This window comes from Haemorhous mexicanus, chromosome 1 (assembly GCF_027477595.1).
Source record: "Haemorhous mexicanus isolate bHaeMex1 chromosome 1, bHaeMex1.pri, whole genome shotgun sequence".
NCBI lineage: Eukaryota > Metazoa > Chordata > Aves > Passeriformes > Fringillidae > Haemorhous > Haemorhous mexicanus.
Window position 1 is genome coordinate 43,713,955 of NC_082341.1, and position 21,270 is coordinate 43,735,224.

The 21,270-nt window shown below is 38.7% G+C and overlaps 2 protein-coding genes across 2 annotated transcripts in view; one reads left to right on the plus strand and one right to left on the minus strand.

Moving 5' to 3' along the window:
* The window catches only part of ACAD11 (acyl-CoA dehydrogenase family member 11), a 29,074-nt gene extending 17,186 nt beyond the window's left edge, over nt 1-11,888 (minus strand). Inside the window, exons 1-13 of the mRNA XM_059847598.1 lie at nt 11,604-11,888; nt 9,714-9,813; nt 9,351-9,476; nt 7,815-7,976; nt 7,222-7,386; nt 5,347-5,494; nt 4,630-4,751; nt 4,093-4,199; nt 3,828-3,951; nt 2,084-2,161; nt 1,561-1,699; nt 1,336-1,443; nt 103-201 (exon numbers count right to left, since the gene is read on the minus strand). Coding sequence (XP_059703581.1) covers nt 103-201; nt 1,336-1,443; nt 1,561-1,699; nt 2,084-2,161; nt 3,828-3,951; nt 4,093-4,199; nt 4,630-4,751; nt 5,347-5,494; nt 7,222-7,386; nt 7,815-7,976; nt 9,351-9,476; nt 9,714-9,813; nt 11,604-11,740 — 1,615 coding nt within the window. The 5' untranslated portion in view covers nt 11,741-11,888. The remainder of the gene's footprint in view (nt 1-102; nt 202-1,335; nt 1,444-1,560; nt 1,700-2,083; nt 2,162-3,827; nt 3,952-4,092; nt 4,200-4,629; nt 4,752-5,346; nt 5,495-7,221; nt 7,387-7,814; nt 7,977-9,350; nt 9,477-9,713; nt 9,814-11,603) is intronic.
* An 81-nt stretch (nt 11,889-11,969) lies between these two features.
* UBA5 (ubiquitin like modifier activating enzyme 5) lies at nt 11,970-21,234 on the plus strand. The gene is made up of 12 exons (XM_059847612.1): nt 11,970-12,152; nt 13,146-13,191; nt 13,285-13,374; nt 14,082-14,191; nt 14,604-14,690; nt 15,255-15,339; nt 16,156-16,260; nt 16,439-16,566; nt 16,963-17,098; nt 17,561-17,636; nt 18,445-18,551; nt 19,129-21,234. Exons 1-12 carry the CDS (start codon nt 12,007-12,009, stop codon nt 19,210-19,212), a joined length of 1,200 nt encoding a protein of 399 aa, XP_059703595.1. The 5' UTR covers nt 11,970-12,006; the 3' UTR covers nt 19,213-21,234.
* Nucleotides 21,235-21,270: the final 36 nt, after the last annotated feature.

Here is a 21,270-nt window from a genome sequence, read left to right on the forward strand (position 1 = left end):
AGACAAATTTTTATCGCAGAAATGGAGCACAATAACTTTTGTTTTAACAGTTATTGGAAAAAATTCTGCCTTGGCCATTCTTATTTAGGTTTCCACACTTACCACTGCTCCACCACTTCTTGCCATTGATCACATAGCTGTTCCCATCTCGCTCAATGGTGCATTGCATATTGGTGGCATCACTTGAAGCCACATCAGGTTCTGTGTCAAAAGAAAAAAAAACAACCAACCAGATTAAATATAAAGGTAATACAACCTTCACAAATATAGGGCTCTGAAAACACTATTAAAAGTTTTGCTCCCAGTTGAAAAACTCTTCTAAGACCTTCACTGCTGGTGGTCAAAAGAATTCCCATTTTCCAACAATCTGTTATTCACAGCCAGTTTAAATGTACTTGTTCTTGGTCTTGGACCACCCTTTGCAATCAGCCTTCTTCCTTTCCTTCTCTTTTTAAATCCTTTATCCTTCCATTGTACTTCCAGGTAACAGTCATATTTCTCCTCAGCCTGTTTTCTCCTCCTGGGTTCTTCCCAAGCAAAAATAGAGATTGAAAATAATTTTGTGGTTGCATACGAAATACACTACATGAAGTTGTCAACAAAATGTCATCAATGATTTTTTGGAACAGGAAAGATTCTTTCTCTCTCCTTTCACTATTACATCTTTTTATAGGCCATCTACTTTAAAACTAAAATATCTATCTCCTCTTGGGAAACACAGTGAAACAGAATTTGGAAAGTAAGTGTCTGCAAGGCTGAGTTCTCTTGATTCCATCTGACACAGGAGGATCAAGATTTTGACATCATGTGTTCCAAAAGCTACCTTCCAGAGATGCTGAATGCCACAAGCTTTCAGGAGCAAAACTAAATAAAATACAATGCTGAGCTATGGACATAAAGCAAGTTATTTCTGGGCTATGTCTTAAAAAAAATCTATGGGACTGCAAAACCACACAATAATCATACTTGGACTCAATTGTGCGTGTCTAGAGAACTCCACAGCACACTACAAGGAAGGGTAAGCTCTATTGTAAACCTGTTTGGTACTATAAATTGCATTTTACTAGTACAAAAATTAAACAAAATATACATAGAAAGCAAGTACTAATTATTGTAACCATGAAAATTGGAAACTACCAGGAAAGGCAGCAAGGCTGCTCCAGTTTGCATTCACACCTCATAGATGACTCTATATTCAAACACAATCACTGATACTGAATTAGTACAGAATCAGTCCACTCTAACACACAACTTGAAGTCTTCTACTTTTCCCTGCCATACACCATGTGAAATTTCAACCAATTGGCTCTAACTTTCTTCTGGAGAAAAACTTACCTGTCATGCAGAAGCAAGAACTAATCTTCCCTTCTAGGAGAGGCTCCAGCCACTCTTTCTTTTGCTCTTCAGTGCCATACATGTGGAGGACCTCCATGTTTCCCGTGTCTGTAAGAAATCAGTAGTCATGATTACTGCTCAAGACACACAGTCCGTAAGGTGTAAGACACCCAACTTTTTAATGCTCCAGTGCCATAGTTTTGGGATTAAACCAGGGTTGCTAACCTGGTGCATGACAGTTGAAAACCTCAGGAGCAATAAGGCATCTCCCTGTCTCCTCAGCTATTAGGGCATAGTCAAGCTGGCTGAGACCACTGACATCTGGGAGGAAAAGGTTCCACAGACCTTCTGCTTTGGCCAATTCCTATCACAAGAATCAACAGAAAAAACATCAGCAATAAGTAAAAAAAAAAAAAATTAAATACTGGTTTGCAACACATTTTCTTAGCTCCTGCCTACCCTACTGTCCAATATATCTGATGCTTTTTCAATAGCTATTCTGAAATTGTAGGTTCAGTCTTTGATTTAAAGTTCAGATACATCCCTTTCAAACCTCATTTTGTTTTTCTTCTCTCTCATTTGTTTTCTCACTTTTTCCATACTTCCCTCTTCAATTCTTTTCACTGTTCCCTCACATTGTTTCTTTCCATGTAAAGTAACTTCTCTGACAGGATACACCAATCACTCTTATCCTCCATGTCTGTGCTCTTTTACTGCTAGAGTGCTAAAAATATTTGTTATCCCATACCTTCAGTCTCTCCAGCAGTGGTGGTTTCTTCCATCTGTCCTCAGCATTTCTATGTTCAGTATAATATTTTACTATTTCCTTAAAGAAACAAAATAAAAGATGCTGTTTAAATTAAGAACACATGTAACACACAAATAATATTACATCCCTTCCAGATCTATGACCCAAGGAACCAAGTAAAAAATATTCAACACAGGTTTACATTATATAGTTGGCTGCATTATAAAATTAAATATATAATTGAAAGTTCAACTGCAATCTATTCATTCTGCAAGACTTTAAATATCAGATGACCTCATCAGTACATTAATACTATTTGGAATGGTTTAAAGTATGTGATGGAGATAGTATCCTAGGAGGTCAGTATTTTCTGGAGATAAAAGTACCTATTGACAACAGTACACACAAGAGGCACAAACCCAAAAGTAAAACAACAAATAAAAGACAGTTAAGATGTATTGACAGTTAAGATTCAGACAGATAACTCAGCTAATCTTTTCTTAACTGTGAGGAAAAAAAAACCAAACATTTTCTCTTCCTGTCAAAATAATTCCTTAACAGATAATGTAAGCAGTCATTCCGAGCACCAGTCATTAGTTTTAAGTGAACCTCTAGACTCAGTAATCTTAGTATTTCCACAAACATGTTTTAGTGAGGCACAGAACTTCAAACCTAGCTCAGACTGAGTTATAAAATGAATAAAAGTAGTGCCCAGTTCTGAAAATGACACAAATGGCCAAGTAGAATTCACGAGTCCTGATTCACAGTCCCTGTTACCAGAACTAACATCCAAGCACAACACAACTCATCTGAAAAACTTGCATGGTTATTTGTGGTTCGTTTGTTTTTTAAAGCAAGTATTTTAATTATTGCAAGACTTTCTTGGACAATCCAAAACTACAATCCCAACTTAGTCACAGACATACTTTTTAAGAAACTCCGCATATCAAAAGTTACTGCCCTTGACCCCTCCTTGTGATAGGTAGATGGATTCATTAAACTTTTAGATTAAGATGTTTTCTGCATTTCTGCCTGACTTGGGAAAAAAAATGATTCAGAAAGCCAAACCAGCAAATTCTGCATCAAAAGCCATTGGTACTTCCATGAGGCTAAAAGCTGAACCAACTTTCTAAGTGGAAATTCCTAACCTTCCTAGGATATGAAGTAAATTACTTCATCTAATTTTCCCTTCCACTAACTATGGACTTTGTGTATATTTCATTATCTGATTTCAAACCTTCATTGATATTAGATATATTCAGGAATGAGGCTATTCTGACACATTATGCAATCCAATTTTTTGTCACAGCCTAAAAAGCAAGAAACGGAAAAATGGAGCTTCATATGGTTAAAATCAGCAGTCTCTATTTTTAAATAGGTGTCTTTCAGTTCAGTAAGAGTTCTAGTTTGTTGTTAGTCTAACAAGTATTTTGGCAACTTCCTTTAAAAAGTAGCTCTTTCTAAAAAGAGAAAGTTTTACACTTCAAAAGTTTTAAAAATAACTCTTTCATTAACAATGCATACAACATTTTAATGTTATATTTTAATCCTGAAAAGAAATAATGCTGTCTATAATGATTTCTCATAATATTTTGTAATGCCACAATCATTACTGCATGAAAATCAGGCTATTTTGGAAAAAAAAGACCAAACCAGGAAGACGACTTCTATATGTATTTTTACATTTTTATAACATCTAGTCAGAAAATGTTCCTTTATAAACAGGTTGATGAAAAGCTTTTACCTTCTCAGCTGGATAAATGTGCTGCTTCATGAACTGCTTAACCTTCAGCAAAATTTCTTGGCCTTTCCTGCTTTGATGGAAGAGCTCTCCAGAAATGCTGTGCTGTGTGCTGCTGAAGGATGACCTAGGGAAGAACATTCAATGCAGTAACAAGACCAGATTTTCCCTCATAATAACATAAGCTGCCTTAGACAGGCATTTAAATAAATGAAGCTGTTGGAAAAGCTTTGCCTTGCCTTTGACCAGTAATCTATACCACTCTTACCTTTTTGAGAGCTCTAACCCTCTTTCTGCCAAAGGCTCCACAAGCTTTGCAAATTCATGACTGTTCTCTGCAGAAGCATTTCCAATAAGATACCTGGCATATACACCCTAAAACCAAAAAAAAAAGGTGTATATGGTATAATTATGCACTTAAAACTGTCTCTTTAACACACTGATGATTTCTTAAAATATAAAAGTAACACTTAAATGCCAAAACTTAGGCACTTAAAATGAAAAAACTTACTGGGATATGCTAATCTTGGTTTTGGTACATGTCTGATATAATGGAGATGCTTGCTGCACAAGAGTTAAAACCATATCCCAGCTAAACCAAACATAAGGCAAATCACAAAAAGGAGTAGGGGAAAATAAAAAATAAAAAAGAAAAGACAAATGTCTGCACATGATATGGAAAACAAGCCCAGCCTGTCCCTCAAGCCAACTGACAACAGCATAGACATACAATTATTACCCTGACTAAATGAACTACCCACAAACACACAGGGTATGTGGCATTTCAGCAAATGTGAGGGATTACCTGGGCTATCCCTGCCATTTTAAAATAGGACAAAGCTAGAAAAAAGTTCAAGTTGGGTAAAGCAGTGGAAATACGCCGGCAGCGGCAGTAAATGGAAACCAGTTCTTCAAAGGAAGGAGTGTCTACAAAAAAAAAAAAAACAAAAAACAAAAAAACCAAAAGTTTTTTTTAGAGTACTCAACATTTTCTATGATTTTTTCTCAGTTTATTCTTCAAACATTTGAGCAGTTTTGAAACTTTGTAAGATATTTCTTTCACATAGTAAACACGATGGTTAATCATTTCCCATGACATAACTGTGATATGGAGATACCAAAGGAAGTAGGAATTGCCAGAATTTCAGATAACCATAACATTTCCTGCTGCCCTTTGTCTCCACTCCAGTCAGGCAAATAATTTGACCTGGGGGAGAAAAGGCTTTTTTTAAAAAAATAAATTATATCTTTACATTTACATTTATTTTTTCTTCCATTATCTCTTAAAAAGGTTCAAAATAAGGTTTTACAGAAGTAGCATGTTGTAGCTTACACAAAGCTTGATAGAACAAAAGTATTTAAAGCCTCACAATCAGCATGTTTGCTACAACAAAAAAAAATTACGGAAAAGTTCTTTACAAATGCAAAACTATATGCTTGTGAATTTCCCATTTAATTCCTACAACATTTCAAATACAAATCAAGTGTAAGATTTGTTTCAAGAAAAAGATTAGTTTCATACCTATGGTGTCTTTGAAACCCAAGACAGAGCCTTGACCCAAGTTCTTAATAGATGTAGGCCAAAAGTAGAATTGAGTGGCATATGCTAAATCTGCTAAAGGATGACCAGTAGTTGAAAGTTCCCAGTCCAGCACTGCCAAAACACGAGCCTTAAATAAAAATAAAAACCTCAAGTGAGTGCTAGAAGACATGTTCTCTCCATCCACAAATGCACAACCCACTCAATATCCAAGTGTTTTATTTGGTTACTATACGTTTTCAATTAAAAACACACACTGTAGATGTCAACAGCAAAGAGTTCCTTTTGGCACTATCTAAAGATCTGCAGAACATTAACATTCACATAGGGACAGAAAGCCAGGTATTTTTCCAAAGAAAATCTCATTTAAATCTACATTTTTGAGTAGTGTTCTTTCTGTCAGAAACTTCCAAACTCTTGTAGTATAAAAGATGATTGAATTACAATATCCCAAAGAACAGCAGTACTGAGAGTTCTTCTATTTCTTCCCCAGTCCTGTTCCACACTCCTTTAGCACAGAAATCCACACAGACAATGCACCAGAAAACCTAATTTATCACAACACTGTCCAGGGATTAACACTTCTGTGGGGAACTGAATTTCTTACACAGGAAGTCAATCACTGCTCAGAGTGAGTCTCTGCTGCAAGCATCCTTGCAATGGTGTCATCAGCAGGGTGGTCTGAGACTCCCCACAGTGTCATTCTGCTAAATTCCTATAATCCAGCTGTCCTGCCAACCTGAATGACCCCTCCAGCCTACTCATGATCCATGGCTACTTGAAACATGTGGAAAAGTCTTTCCTACATGGTCAGTCCTACATATTCAGGAACAGTTTCTACAGATGACTTAAAATTAGCTATGTACAACTTGGTAAATTTCTTCAGCTCCTTCAGGAACAGCTGGGAGAGTCCCCAGGACAGTCAAATTCCCTGCTCAGGGAATCAATCAGCACATTTAAGCCTATAAATCGTGTCTGTCAACTAATCTACACACAAAATCTCTAGGAATCTCTGGGATCTGCTTCTTTGTCATGAAGCATGAATTGCAGCCATGGTCACAAGTTCCAGGCATGTCCTCTGGTCACAACTCAGCAGGGAACATGGAAAAAAGTAATGAAAATGCAACTGTGTTGATATAGGTAGCACACATTTATTTCCATAAATTAGAAACAAACAAAAAAAACCCAAAAAACCACCAAACCAAAACAAAAAATCTCTTTCTGAATGGGGAACTTTCAGGGTCTCTGTGATCTACATGTGCTCCGTAACTAAACAGCTTTGGCAGATTTTCCTTTGCTTTCACTAGTGTCATGTATCCTCCATTCAGCTCCTGCTCCAAAAGCCCTTGTTGTTAACTGAAGCCATAAAACAGACATCAGCAGGCTTTGGATCAGATGCTTATATAGCTCAATGAAGTGAGCCTTCAGCTGCACTGAATCCAATAGGATCTATGCATATAAAATGCTTTGTTCCTGAACTTTGAAGCAGGGACTAAAACGAATGAATAAATAGAATATCTCTCAAGGACAGGTTGGATGGGGTTCTGAGCAACCTGGTCTAGTAAAAGGTGCCCCTGCCCAGGCCAAGGGGTTGGAAATAGAGGATCTTTAAGGTCTCTTCCACTCCAAGCCATTCCATGATTCTGTGATTCCACTGATTCTATCTAGCTCCTGCAATGAAAGCCAGGACTGTATTAGGTACCTAAACAACTTACACAGAGTTTAGAGAAGTTCAGTTTTCTACTGTTTCTTTCACATGCTCTAAAATAATCCATATGTAAGTGTCCTATTATGTGATAGGAGTACAAACAAATGGAGGGCCAAAAGCTACTAAATGTACAAACACATTTCAAATACCTCTGTTGGATGGAAAATGATGTTATCTATTCTGAAGTCCCCATGAATCAGGGTTTCTTCATTATCATCAGGTGGCAAGTTGTTTGCTAACCACTCAGCCAGCTGGTTCATGGCAGGAATATCTGTATGAGCAGCTGCATCATACTGTTTTTTCCAAGTTGATACCTTAAAAATATAAACACTCCAACAGATTTTTTTCAATTGATTCACAAGTTTTTCAAGAATACAAAATTCTGAAGCACATGTTTCTGGGCTTTGGCTATCACCACATTGCTTGAAACCCAGTAAAACCCAGTACTTCTGCATTTGCAAATGTGAACTGAGATATCAACAGATGAAATGAACACTACATCTACATCCATCCTATTTACATAGCCCAAATCTAGCCTTATTCCCAAAGCAAATCTGTTATCTTTCCCTAAGTATAGCATTACAGAATCAATCTAAATGTAGTAGTGGCTTCAGATTGTGCAAAATTCATTGAACTATGTGAAGTTTTAATAGCTAAAATACAATCATTATTAATTAACAATTTAGCTTGCAAAACAAATAAGCATTCAAAGACAAAACAAGAGAAACATTAAGAGCTATACCTGTCTTTTGCAGTATCCTGGTCCTCTGCCATATCCTTGGAGACCCAATGACTGCAAATCAAAGGAGTGCAACAGGGCCAAAGTTTCTATCATTGCAAGATACAGAGCAGAACGCTCTGCTGGGCCCACCTCAGGCAGGGAGATGTCTCGGAAAATGCGGCCCTAGAAATACCATAAATCAGGTATTTGGTGGGATGTACACATCAGATGCAAAGAAGAAAAGCTATACATTCCGCAACCAAAACCAAATGCAGTGAACCAACACTCCCCATGCAATCAAAAATTCCTTCCTCATTTATTTTATTCCTCACCCAGGGCCAATGAAGGGATTCATGGTAACCCAGGTCATTAGTATATAGTGTATCTGTAGATGAAATTCTGAATTAGAGCACTCAATCCAGGTATCCTCAAGCTTCAAAGTACCAGGAAAAACAGTGCTACTGTACTGTCTCTAAAAGCTAAGTTGCAGAAAAAAAACAATGAAGACCCTAGGGAAAAGGAGAGGTAGGCGAGTAATGGGTGGGTCATGGGTAGAAAGACTCAAACAATCCAAAGTAATTCACTTGTTTTTTCAACTGCTTAAGAGCAGTTGAATACATTTAGAAGATGGGTTTGTTGTTCTATTTTCACAATTGCTAAAAACAGAGCAGTGCTGACCATCATAGAATGGACAGATCATACATTTACATACTTGGAAATGTAAGAAGGTTTCTTTTTAAGGTATCACTTTGTTCTAATCAAAACCAGTAAAATCCTTACATCTTTGATGTCGGAAATCTGTTTCAAATCTGTTTTCGAAATTTTCACAACCCTTACATTCTATTACCCCTGATTTACAGTTTTTGTAGGAAGGTTAACCTAATCTTCAGAAATTGGCCCACAAACTTACATTTCTAATTTCCCAGTGAACCTGATGACAGAACAGGATGCAATGAAAATGAAAAGACCTGAATTCAACTCCTCTTCCCAGAGGACAAAAAAAAAGAAAAAGACAATACAGCAGACTTATGCTCGAAACCACCAAAATCTAACAAAAAGTGTATCAATTCAGCTACAGCACCCCCAGAGTGGTGAACCACAGAAATATGCTGCATTCTTTCTGAAACTAGTGTTTGAACTGGAATCTTGCTTTGTTTTCAAGAATAGGTGATTACATGTCAGCTCCTATCTTCAATACTAAAAAGCCTCCAGGATGTCTGAAGATTCATTTTACAGACTGATTTTTTTCCCTCTGACTTGTGTATGCTTTTCACAGGAGCAATATTGCCTCATTTCAAGATATCCTTCCAAGAGCTCAAACAAGAACAAGAGGTTAAATACTGAGCTAAAAAATTCAACAAAGTGTGAAATAAGCCCTGGAGAAGCTGAAATCTGTGAGAATCACTGACAGCTAACATTTCTTCAAAACATCAGAAGATTATTTACTCTCATATCACAAAACTGTGCTGAGCAAGGCTCTAACAGAAAGGTTTTAGGCAATTTAAAAGCAGCTTGTAGTAGGGAGAAGGAAACAATCTCTCACACAGGAGGACCAACCTGCACATGCTGCATTACATAAAATTCTGTTCCAATGATAGAAACGTCACTGCAATACAAAAGGGGCTCAGGCACTGGAAACCCAGCTGAAAATAAGGCTTTCTGCACACGGTATTCTCTATCGACCTGAGGAAGACAGAAATTTAGGTTCAATTAAAACCTCCCAAACATAAATGAGCACAGTGAATCCTCTTGAACGTTTAATTATAGAACGTTTAATTACAGTAGAGCACAAAATGCGTGAAATAATCCAGCAACTCACTGCATTTCTGGACACATTCTCCAGTGTGCTGGACCATCATGCATAGACTCTGGTTACCTGCAAAACAAAGTGTTTGGAGCTCAGTGAAGAATGTTACTTACCTTGTGTGCTCCAGGTAAAAGGGGACCATGGGGCTTCTTCCTGAGCACAAAAGCCTGCCCACCCTTCTGAAGGTAAAAGGTTGGGTTTGACTGGCCTGAGCTGCAAAGAGAAAGTTTATAATTACTCAACAATTCAAATACTTACAAATTTGAAAACTTCTAACAGAAATTATACCTGCAAAATGCATTGTGACTTGATCTGAACAAAATGGCAGGATGGAGGAAAGCATCTTCTCCAGAGCTGTTTTGTGTTGTGGCTTTTTACCAAATCTGGACTGGAACAGCCTGCCCAGAGAAGTTGTGGATGCCCCATCTCTGAAAGTGTTCAAGCCCAGGCTGGATGGGGCTCTGAACAACCTGGTCTAGAGGAAGGTATCCCTGCCCAAGGCAAGGGGATTGGAACTAAATGATCTTTAAGGTCTCTTCCTGCCCAAACCGCTCTAAGATTCTACTCTATGATTAAATTACTGATGATTTTAGCACCAAGCCCTACTGTTTGCCAGACTGATTATCACATCCAAAGATTATATTTAAGGGACAGCCTATGGAAACTGCAAAATGTTAAAGAATGTATGATGAAGTCACAAAGAAAATTAGACATTTCAGTACTGTAAAAGAGAAAGACAACCCAGTCAAGCCCTTCGTAAAACCTTGTCTATCACATTCTAATCAAACCCACTGATCATTATTTTCCTCAAGGGTCTGTGTTAATCTGTATGCTTTTCTCTCCTTATTCTTGTTCATTTTCAAGATGTAGTCTGACCTAGAGCAATAAACAATTGGACAACTACTGGAAAATAAAAATCAAATTAACTTTTGCCATTATTCCTCCCATTACGTTTCCATTCTCCCCAAAGCAGTTAGGGCACAGTTTGCAATAGTTTAAAAAGTTTGACTGACAAATACTCTGCCTGGAACAAAATAAATTTAGGCCAGCTGAAGCCTTGAACTGTAATTACAAGACCAAGAAGTAAAAGCATAAATGCTAACAAAATTTTAGCAGACTCTACTATTAGCTACTCACCTAAGGCCCCTCCCAAAGTCTTCTCAGCTGAAGTATGTAGGAAGATCAGGGCAGATTGAATGAATTAATGTTTTATATTTACATCAGAAGACAATGAAAAATTGTTCACTGTTTCTTAGTGATAACTGCAGATAAGTTAGTCAAGGTCATGCCTTACAAAGGAATTAACCCTTATTTTTAGAAAAAATTTACTTCTAATAGTTAGTTTCTGACATGAAGCCGTGCAGCCACACCACTGATTTGCTGAATGCAAATTAACTCAGTGCTTTATGGAACAGAGGCTCTGGAGCCCGGCTGTAGCACTTCCCTGGCACACTGCAAAATGCTCCCCGAGCAGCAACTGGAATCTCGGCACATCCTTACGCTGCTCTCGTGTATTTGCTTACCTGGTGACAGCCCAACGCTTTTACCATTGATTTCCTGAGCCATGTGTGTGCTTATGAACATTACTATTTGCTGTGCAATTAAAGATGGAGCGGGTCAACTGCGATTTATGTGTAGGCAAAAAACCCAATCGTGGGTGTACTCTTGGGACAGCGGAAAGCCCACCCAACACACAGCCCGCCCACAGATTGAGTGCGACAAAGGTCACTTTGGCCGCCACCGCGAACTTTGCCTTCTCCAGCAGCTCAAGGGGTGAGCCGGGACGTGCATTTAATTGGACTAAGTCAGAATGCATCTTAAAAATCCATCGATGGCTGCTGCCCGCCATCCCGACGGCAAAGGGCATTACCTCTGACCGCCTTCCCCGGCAGGCGGCAGCGAGCGGCTCCTCTGCTCGCCCCTCCCGGGCGCTCCGGGGCAGGGGAGCGGCGGCGGCCCCGCCACCAGTGTCAGTGCCCTGCCACCAGTGTCACCTGTATTACCTGTACTGCCTGACAGCCAGCGCGCCCGCGGGCTGCCGAGGGAAGCCGGGCAAGCGGCTGCTCAGGTACCGCTCCAGGCTGCCCTGGTCGAAGCGGTGCTGCCGCCGCACCTCGCTGGTGCCCGGCTCTGCCGCCATCCCCGGAGGCCGCGCCGGAGCCTGCCCGGCCGGGTGACCCAGAGGCGCCTCGGTCCGCCAAGGAAAGCGCTTCACAGCCCCCTGGCTGTCGGGCCCGGCGGCTTCTCCCGGAACACGACGTTTCCCGGGAGGCAGGTACCGCCCCGGCGGACACCGCCCCTCAGCCCCCTCCACTGCCGGCCGTGAGGAGGCGGCCCCGCGAAGGGCCAGCCCCGCCCCGGCGCTTCCCGGAAGCTCCCGGGGCCGGGCACAGACGTGTCGCTGCCATGGCGGATCCCGGGCGGCTGGAGCGGCTGGAGCGGCGTGTGCGGGAGCTGGAGGAGGAGCTGGCCCGGGAGAAGCGCGGGCGGGCGGCGGCGCGGGCCCGCATCGACACCATGAGCGCCGAGGTGACCGACTCCAACCCCTACAGGTGCCGTGGGGGGCTCAGAGGGCTGCGGGGGCTCTGCCGGGGCGCGGAGGATGGGCAAGGGGGAGGCCGTGGGCTGGAACGGGTGGAGCGGGAGAGGCTCGGACGGGTGGGAATCTCAGGGATGGGGCTGGGTGTGCTCGGGAGGGTGTCAGGCAGGTGCTCCAGGTGGGATGCTCTCGGGTTTCCCACCTGGCTGGGCTGGCAGGGCTGGATGTCAGGGTTACTTTGTACTATCTTGCTTTACAATACAGGCGGGGAGGGAGAAAATCTGAAAACCTTGTGTTTTTCAGCCAGGTTGCTAGTAAATGGGACAGGTGTTGGTATTCTATGACGTCTTATTCTCATTCCTCCAAATTGCCTTTTTTAGAAGTTGGTTTATAGAATTCTTGAGCTTTAGAGACCCCTTCCCTTCTAGAAATCTGATGATTTTTTGTTTTTTGTTTTGTTGGTTTGGGTTTGCTTTTATTATGCCTTAATACACATTGATACTCGTACTTTCATAAAAAAATGCCATAATGGGATAAAATGTTAGTTTAAAATCCTTTCAGTTATCCTCAAAACCTGATAGTCTCTATTTATTTTTTTAATGTTATGTTAATCTAATCCAATCGATTAGAAAACAGAGCAAGTCTTCACTAGTTTGCTGCCATATGGTTCATCACAAAAAAAAGTGTCACTTTTCATTCTGTAAATGAGGGATTCAGTTAAAAAAATATCTGTGTCCTCCTGATTTCATCAATACTACCAGAGGAATAGGTGCATGAGTTTCTGCAGGGTTAGGACTCTGAGGCAAATAGAAAAGCATGTACTCTGTCACTCAGACTGTACCCAGCTGGCAGTCACAACTGCAGTGGAAACAGCAGGCTTGCATTTATTGCTTGGTGAGGTTATTTCTATAGCAAAAGTGATTTTAAATACCTGAAAAGCAAAATTTTTGTTAGAAACATAAAGAACATTTTCTATGTTAACATTGCATTTCTTTTTTCTTTGTAGTCGCTTGATGGCATTAAAAAGAATGGGGATTGTCAAAGACTATGAGGTAGGATTCTGTCTGTAATGAAACACTGTTTGCATTTTTTCCCTGGGAGGACCACTTCTGAGATACTGATGTGTTCAGTATTCCTTCCTACAGAAAATCCGTACCTTCACAGTTGCAGTAGTAGGTGTGGGGGGCGTTGGCAGCGTGACTGCTGAAATGCTGACAAGGTGTGGCATTGGTAAGGTAATGAGAGTTTTTTTATTCTTCTGTCTATTATCCTTATTGATTGACCAGTCCTCTTCATAAAGAATTTGATTTGATTTTACCCAAATAAAAAAATGTGAAGAAAACACTCAAGAGCAGCACATGTGTAAACATTGCACATGACGAGTCTGTATTTTATTATGCTGGTAAAATTAATTTATTTAGGGCTTGATCATCATGTGGATGATTCTTGTTTGGATGTTTGTCATCTCCATATTCTTATATGAACCCATTTCTCTAATCCTCATGCTGCAAAAGGATTATTGCCAAAGGAAAACACAATAAAGAAAAAGGAGGGGGTATTTCACATAAAGTCTTACAAGAACCAAGTTTATATCGTGCAACTGAAATGCAGTAGATGACAAACAGAAATCTTTGTCACAAACATTAGTTTGTCTTGTGGCAGCAAGTAAGAAGGTGATAATAGAGGTGATGCTGTTCATATAGCTTAATCTATTGAATATTCTTAGTTTTAATGACTTAACAGATTGGTTCAGTTTTTCACGTCCTTATGATGTTTGTACCTCTTGTATGTGAACTAAATGGGCCTCTGAGGGAGGGAGTTTGGTTGGGGGAGTTTTCTATGGCTTTGGTTTTAGAATTAGTTCTGTTGCTCAAAATTGCCACAGTGCTCTGTTTGCAGAGTCTCTGGAGATTCACACGTGTTAAAACAATCTTTGTTGTAGCTGCTTCTGTTTGATTATGACAAAGTGGAACTGGCAAACATGAACAGACTCTTCTTCCAACCTCATCAAGCTGGATTAAGTAAAGTGCAAGCAGCAGAACATACTTTGAGGTATAACTTGGAGAAGTGGGTATCAAAATGTATTTAGCCAGGATGCTGCTCCAGAAAACCAATGTTTCACTCTTAATTAGTTGCAAAGGAGCATGATCTAATTTGGGGATTTGATCATAAAATATTTGTGGGGATGATTGATACTTCAAAGACATTTTTGTACTGGCCAAAACCTTAATGTGAGCCTACTTTTTAAGTATAGCCAGTTTTGCTCAGAAGTTTGGTATAAACGATGCCACTTCCATATGTTGTGGGTTTTTTTCTTATCTAATCTGAATCTTTGACGAATATGGGTGAATTCTAGAGTTCAGAGTGGAAACTTAAGACTGTAGCAACACTTGGGAAGTTAGGGAGAAGAATGCAAATTATCACTGTATTCTTTACTACTGACTCCTATTATTTCCTCCCTAAGGGATATTAATCCTGATGTTCAGTTTGAAGTACATAACTACAACATCACAACACTGGACAACTTTGAGCACTTCATGGATAGAATAAGGTAAAATCCCCCAACTTTGGCATATTGCTAACTTCTGCTGATGTGTGATTCTATTCAGCTTCACTTTTTTCTTGTTGGGGCCCTTTTTCAATTTAATAAATTCCAATTTAAAACCTCTGGGAAATGTGTGTATATGAAGACCTTCCTGCCTAGATGTGTTATGGAAAACAGATCAGATCATATCTTCAGTGTTCTGTAGTAATTTTCAGGTATGAGTTATAAAATAAAGAAGAAAGTAGTTACTAGTGGATCTCATAGAGATCTGAAATAACTTAGACCATTTGCAGTTCTGTTGAACAAAGATGCAATTCTCCAATACTTCATACTGTGAGTGCATACTATATAAAACAGTCTAAAATGCCCATATATTTAAATCCCAGCCTCAGCATGGTGTTGTTTCTACTGCAGATCTAAGATGCTGGTTGTGTCCGGTACTGCATTTGCACAAGCTTTGTTAGAAATTCACTTTTCTTGGGCTTCTGTACTCTAAAGCAGCATATTGGTTGCCGTGTTGGTGTTTTGTTCTGCTGGCAATTTCATGTAAATTTCTGATGCTCGTTCCAGTAACGGTGCACTGGAGGAAGGGAAGCCTGTGGATCTGGTTCTAAGCTGCGTGGACAACTTTGAGGCTCGCATGGCAATTAACACGGTAAGGCCACCAAAGGCTCCAGCTTTTGGAAGACTGTTGTCTCCTATAAATATGTTAGGAGCTGTGAACTATAGAAAAAACATGAACTTAAAAACAGTCTCCTAGGAAGTGTCCCCCTTAGCTAGAGGAATCTGAGCTTTTACCCAGTTCTTATAAACCCATTTTATGTGTATAAATATCACTAAAGACTTTGAAGTTACTATCAGCTAATGGTTAGTAAAAGATCGAAGTATTATAAACTATGTCTTTTCTAATTACTCTGTTTATATAACAGTATTTTCAAAGGCTGGTATGTTGAATCTTACAAACTTATAAAGAGTTTCTATAACTAATTGTATACCTCACATGAGTTTTTGTATACTAAAAATGCTGTTTATTTAATCAAACTCTTTTTCTTTATAGTAGCAGCCAATGTAGGGTTTATGCCAAATGTATGTTTCCTGTTACCCCTTCAGCTGATTTGATCCATAAATTGCAGGCAGGGAAGGCGCACAGATACACTCTACCCAAGCCTCTAAAAATAATTTGTGGAACTATATTCTGTAGTGTGCTGTGACTGGGTCACTAATGTCTGTATTGTTAGAACATCTCAGGTCCTCAGGAAAGCAGAAAGGGCTGGTTTCATGAGGGCAACTTTAATTTGCTGTGTGATTTGTCCTTTGAGAAATAATTTCTCTTCTATTTCTTCATGTACCTTTTTCTAACCATAGCCTTTTTGCCTGAAAGCAGGGAGATTAATCTGTTTCATCACTCCCAGTTCTTATTCTTTTCATTAAACTTCTGCAGTGCTGACATGTGTGTTCCTGTGTTTATAAGGCCTGCAATGAACTTGGACAAATCTGGATGGAGTCTGGAGTGAGTGAAAATGCAGTGTCGGGACACATCCAGCTGATCATCCCTGGTGAATCTGCTTGTTTTGCGGTATGTGGTGCTCTGCTGAATTGCTCACTTGCCCTTTAGAGTGGGACTGGGTATGTGAAGATTAGCTGGCCTTCTGAATGTGATCCTGGCACAGCTGATGCAGTACCTTAAAATTCTGTGTGATCTGTGGGATTTCTTGAGCGCTTTTTTACAGCTTATTTTCTCTCTTGCCCCTCAGTGTGCTCCTCCACTGGTGGTAGCTGCAAATATTGATGAGAAGACATTGAAACGAGAAGGAGTTTGTGCAGCCAGTCTTCCTACAACCATGGGTGTTGTGGCAGGAATGCTTGTGCAAAATGTTCTTAAGTAAGTGACTGAGTTGTTGCTATTTGATGTGTACAGCGAAATATTTAAATATTTAAACATGCTCTGATTTGGCATCATTAAGTTATACATAAATACTACAAGTGCTGACTTGACTTTGGAATTTTGTACATGGACAAAGAATAAATTACTTCTCTTGCCTGTAGCTGAGTTATTCTTACACACCACGAGAAGATGGGATTCTGTATTGATCCAGTTATTCTTTTACCAGCTTACTACAGCATAACTGGATTTAAGGCAATTACAGTAACTCACGTTACAACTCCATGAGTCTGAAAGTGTATTCTAAAAGTTCTTTGAGGAAAAATTATTCCCTAATCAACTGAAGTTTTAGGTTTGCACCTGTATTACAAGCTCCTTCTTTCTCTGTGTTTCTAGATACCTGTTAAATTTTGGTACTGTGAGTTATTATCTTGGTTACAATGCGATGCAGGATTTCTTCCCAACTATGTCTATGAAGCCAAACCCCCAATGTAGTGACCACAACTGCAGAAAACAGCAAGAAAATTATAAGGTAAAAATGGTTTGGGTTTGTGGGTCAATTTTTTTCTTTCCCTTTTCTTAGAGAACAAAACAAGTTGCAAATCTGTAGTAAAAGAAAATGTTCGTTGCTACTCTAGTTTGCAGCCCTCATCTTCAGATGGTTGCACGTGTTTCTAAATATACAGTACTTATGGTTACCTTAAAATAAAGGGTGGAAAGAAAGGTTGAACAATTATGTAGAAGAAAATACTACTTAACTGAATGCAAACTTTTCTAGCAGTCATATGTTTCTGAGTGTTAATGGGTTTGGTGGTTTTTTTGAACTGGCAGGTATTCTGCCTTTTTGCTCCTAAGCAGTCACCATTTAGAACCTTTTTATCTTGCATATTGGAAGAAATGTGACTCTTAGGTTTGAACTTCTTTGCTGTTTTTGGAAATTGGACTGTTAAATTTTGGTTATTGAGGGGATTGTTTTTCTGTGTTTTCCCTCCAGAAAAAAGAAGCTGCAAGACCAAAAGAAGAAGTAATTGAAAAGGAAGAAGAAATAGTACATGAAGACAATGACTGGGGTAAGTCATCACCTGGAGACTAAATGATTTTCCCAATACTGAGATTCATTTTGGGTGAACTCAGTTTTGGGTACATAGAATTTTTTAGTTCCTATTTTTTATAACTTGGTACATAGAATTTTTTAGTTCCTATTTTTTATAACTTACACTGTGTAATTACTTTTGGCTTTTCCTAGGTTTTGAAAGTAATTTTACCACAACTTGATGATATGTTTTAGTGCAATGTGCAGGTTTTTGGCTCAAAATGTAACTGCTGCTTGAATAAAAAACTTTCTCAGAAGGTGTTTTGAAGATGAGAGAGCTGTAAGAAGATGTGTTAACTGCATATTCCTTTTAAATATACTAAAGAGCAGTTGTCATTTCCATAAGCACTGTGCTGAGGCATCCCATGGGTTTTTACATTCCTCTGAGGGTTTTAAATTAGAAGGAATTATCTTAAGGACTGGTAAATGTGTTTTATATAACCATATTAAGACTGGAGATATATGTTCTGTTTATTACATGCTATAGAAAATAATCTTATCTTACAACTGGGAGAAGTGTCCTTATGGTGAAGTTTAAATGGTAAGGACAAGGAAGAGATGCCATTCTGGTTCATAAGTTGCCTATATAGAATTATTCATATATTGTAAAGGGAAAATATTTTCTATTGGTAATGGAATGAAGTTGAAATCAAAGGTGTTTCTAGTTTAATTTAATTCTGTGTTTGAAAAGTAGCTGCTTCTTTCCTCTTACTGTGATAATTTGGTGATTAAAGAACTTTTTCTTCTAACTTCTAATGGAGTTTCTGTTTCCTTTTAATGCAAAGGCATTGAATTAGTATCAGAAATTTCAGAAGATGAGCTGAAGGCTGCATCTGGCCCAGTACCTGAGCTTCCTGAGGGAATTAGTGTAGCATATACTATCCCAGACAAGGTAATGAACTTATTCTTTTTGAATTTTTGAAATACACATTGTAGATTAAATTTATAATACCAGCCAATTTTGTTACCCTTTAAACCTAAAACAGAATTTCATCTTGAACAATTCCAGTGAAATGTGACCTCAGTTTATTTGATTATTCCTTTTTATGTCCAGTTTTGTGTTCCTGGGACAGATACTTCTTCAAGTGTGGATGCTAGTGTGAATGTACTGCTGAGATTATAGGAATTAATGCATTTGGGGGCCGGGGGAAGGACAGCAAATGTCAATTTCTCAGTTGATATTTTGGTGACTAATTAATTTTTCCCATACATATCTTGTAAAAGCTGTATGTAGTCAAAGAGCAATGAGTATACCTGGGGAACATAGAATCTGAATGTACTGCAGTAAGAACATCCTTACTCCTATTCTAAATAGTTTACAATTAAAGCTTATAATCACTTAGGCCTAATCTCACAACTGAGTGCCTGGTTCTAGGAAAATGGTGTGGTGGAACAGCAATAAACCTGATCTGTGGGGGCTTTTTTGTTTACTTTTCTTGTTAACAACTTTTTCTTCCTGTTCCTAACAGGAAGAGAATTCATTAACTGGGGAGACAGTAGCAGAGTCTGAAGAAAGCCTAGAAGAACTCATGGCCAAAATGAGAAACATGTAGAAAAACAAATATTAAGAACAACTTTCATGAGTTTGGATGGACGTTGGGTTTTGAGAAGACCAGACTTACTTTTTTTCCTTTTTTTCACTTCCATTGAAGCTTACCTTTACTTTTCTGATGAAACAGAATTGTTACAGGGGCAGGAAGGACACAGATTTACATTGTTTATATTCTGTTTTCTCATCATGTCTTTATTAACAGATAGAGCTGTGCTAGTGTTAAATTTTAGTTTCTCAGCATTGCTAATGTCCAGATATTCAGTGGCAAATAAAAGGACCTGGATAAACTAAAAAAGCAGGCACAGCACATTATATACCCTATCATGTGATGAGAATAGCACATAGAACAGGGCCAAGGGAAGGATGAAATCTGCTGGAGTGGACTGAGTGGGTGGAGGGCAGATGATAATGCCTGTTTCATGGTGCTGCTCCTGAGTTTCCAGGCACTTTTACTTGGTTGTCATTCACTGGTCTAAAGTCTTGGCACGGATCATGCTGTGGGTACTTTTTCTGAGTAATGGGAACATATAAGCCTTTTCATCTGCCTTAAATATCCCCAGGAGGGAATTTTCTTTATCAATGTTTTACTGCTGCTTGTCCTTAAACAGCTGCCTATGTTTTGTATGTGATATTTTGAGTATACTGTAAGAAAGTGAAGTCTTCTGGTATTATTACATTAGCAGCATGCCACTATTTTGTCTGACAGATGCTTTTCATGACAAAATTATGAGCAACATTGGAAAGAACTGGAGATTTTGTCTACCTTTTCAGAAGTCTAAATATTATATTTTTGTTGGTTATTGAAAGTTTCGCTATAATTCTGATTACTCCCCATCACATGGGCTATATTAAGGAATATAAGTCTGAGTTTGCATAGAAAGTCGTCTAAAATTAGATGCTATAAATTTTTAGTTTTGCAAATATCTCCACTGGAGTAGCTCATCTGTTGTATTTGTCTTGTAAATGACATAAGTGTAAGTACAGTCATATAACCTTTTAAATGGCCACGTATTAAACTGACCTGTAAATATTTGCATCCTGGAGCACCAGTACCCTGTAGAACTGGAAGGATCAGTTTCAAATATTTTAACTACTGTGGCCATCTGATCCAGAACTTGGTCATTATTTCAGCCTTGGCAGTATAATACAAATATTTCCAAATTGGGCTCTTCAAAAAACTTTTCCACGATGTGATGCAGCCAACACACAGCCAGCTAGTAATGGTATAGGAGTATCCCACTAAAATGAAAAGAGCAATACCATGGTGGTGCTTCTGTTTCTTAGGGCAGCTGAATGAATACCTGTTATTTATACTAATAATTACTTTTAAAAAAATTTCATTTCTAAGTAATAGTTACAAAATTCAAAAGCAGTTTCCTGCACAGCTGACATCAAATTATATTATACATAGAAAAATCACTTCTAAAACCAGTGAGGGTGGGTTTTGAGTGTGGGGCATTATACTGTAAAATTGAAGTGGCATTTTTGGATTGAGTTTTGTTTTGGAGAAACGAGGTTTTAGAAATGAACTGCAAAGAAAGATAGGAAATAGAATAATGAGACCATAAAAAGGTAGATACTTGAGTCTGTGTCATTAAGTTATGTTAGCTTGACCCAGTGTCAATTTACATGTTACTTACATTTCTGTGTGACTTTCACCTTTCTGTTGGGAACAGTAGAAGTCAGACACACAGCTATGTGGATCTGGAGATCCTGAGGCAAATGGCTGACTCATTTCTACAACAGCTCAGTTCATCCTGACTCTTAATTATTTGGCTGACATGGCTGCTATTACAGGATTGACAGCTTTATGAGAGGCAGCTTCAAGTAAACTTTTATGAGGGAATTAATACAATTTTGTATGCCCTGTTAGAGTGTACACAAAATGGTTCCTGTGTTACTTTTAGACTTTCAGCTTGTATATACAAGAAAAATTTGATATAATCAGAAAATTAATAATTGTATGTGTCAATGGTTAAAATTATTTAAAAATAAAGAGCATCCAAGAAAGCAGCACTAAGAATTTTTTTTAATTAAAAAGATATTTACAAGTATAATG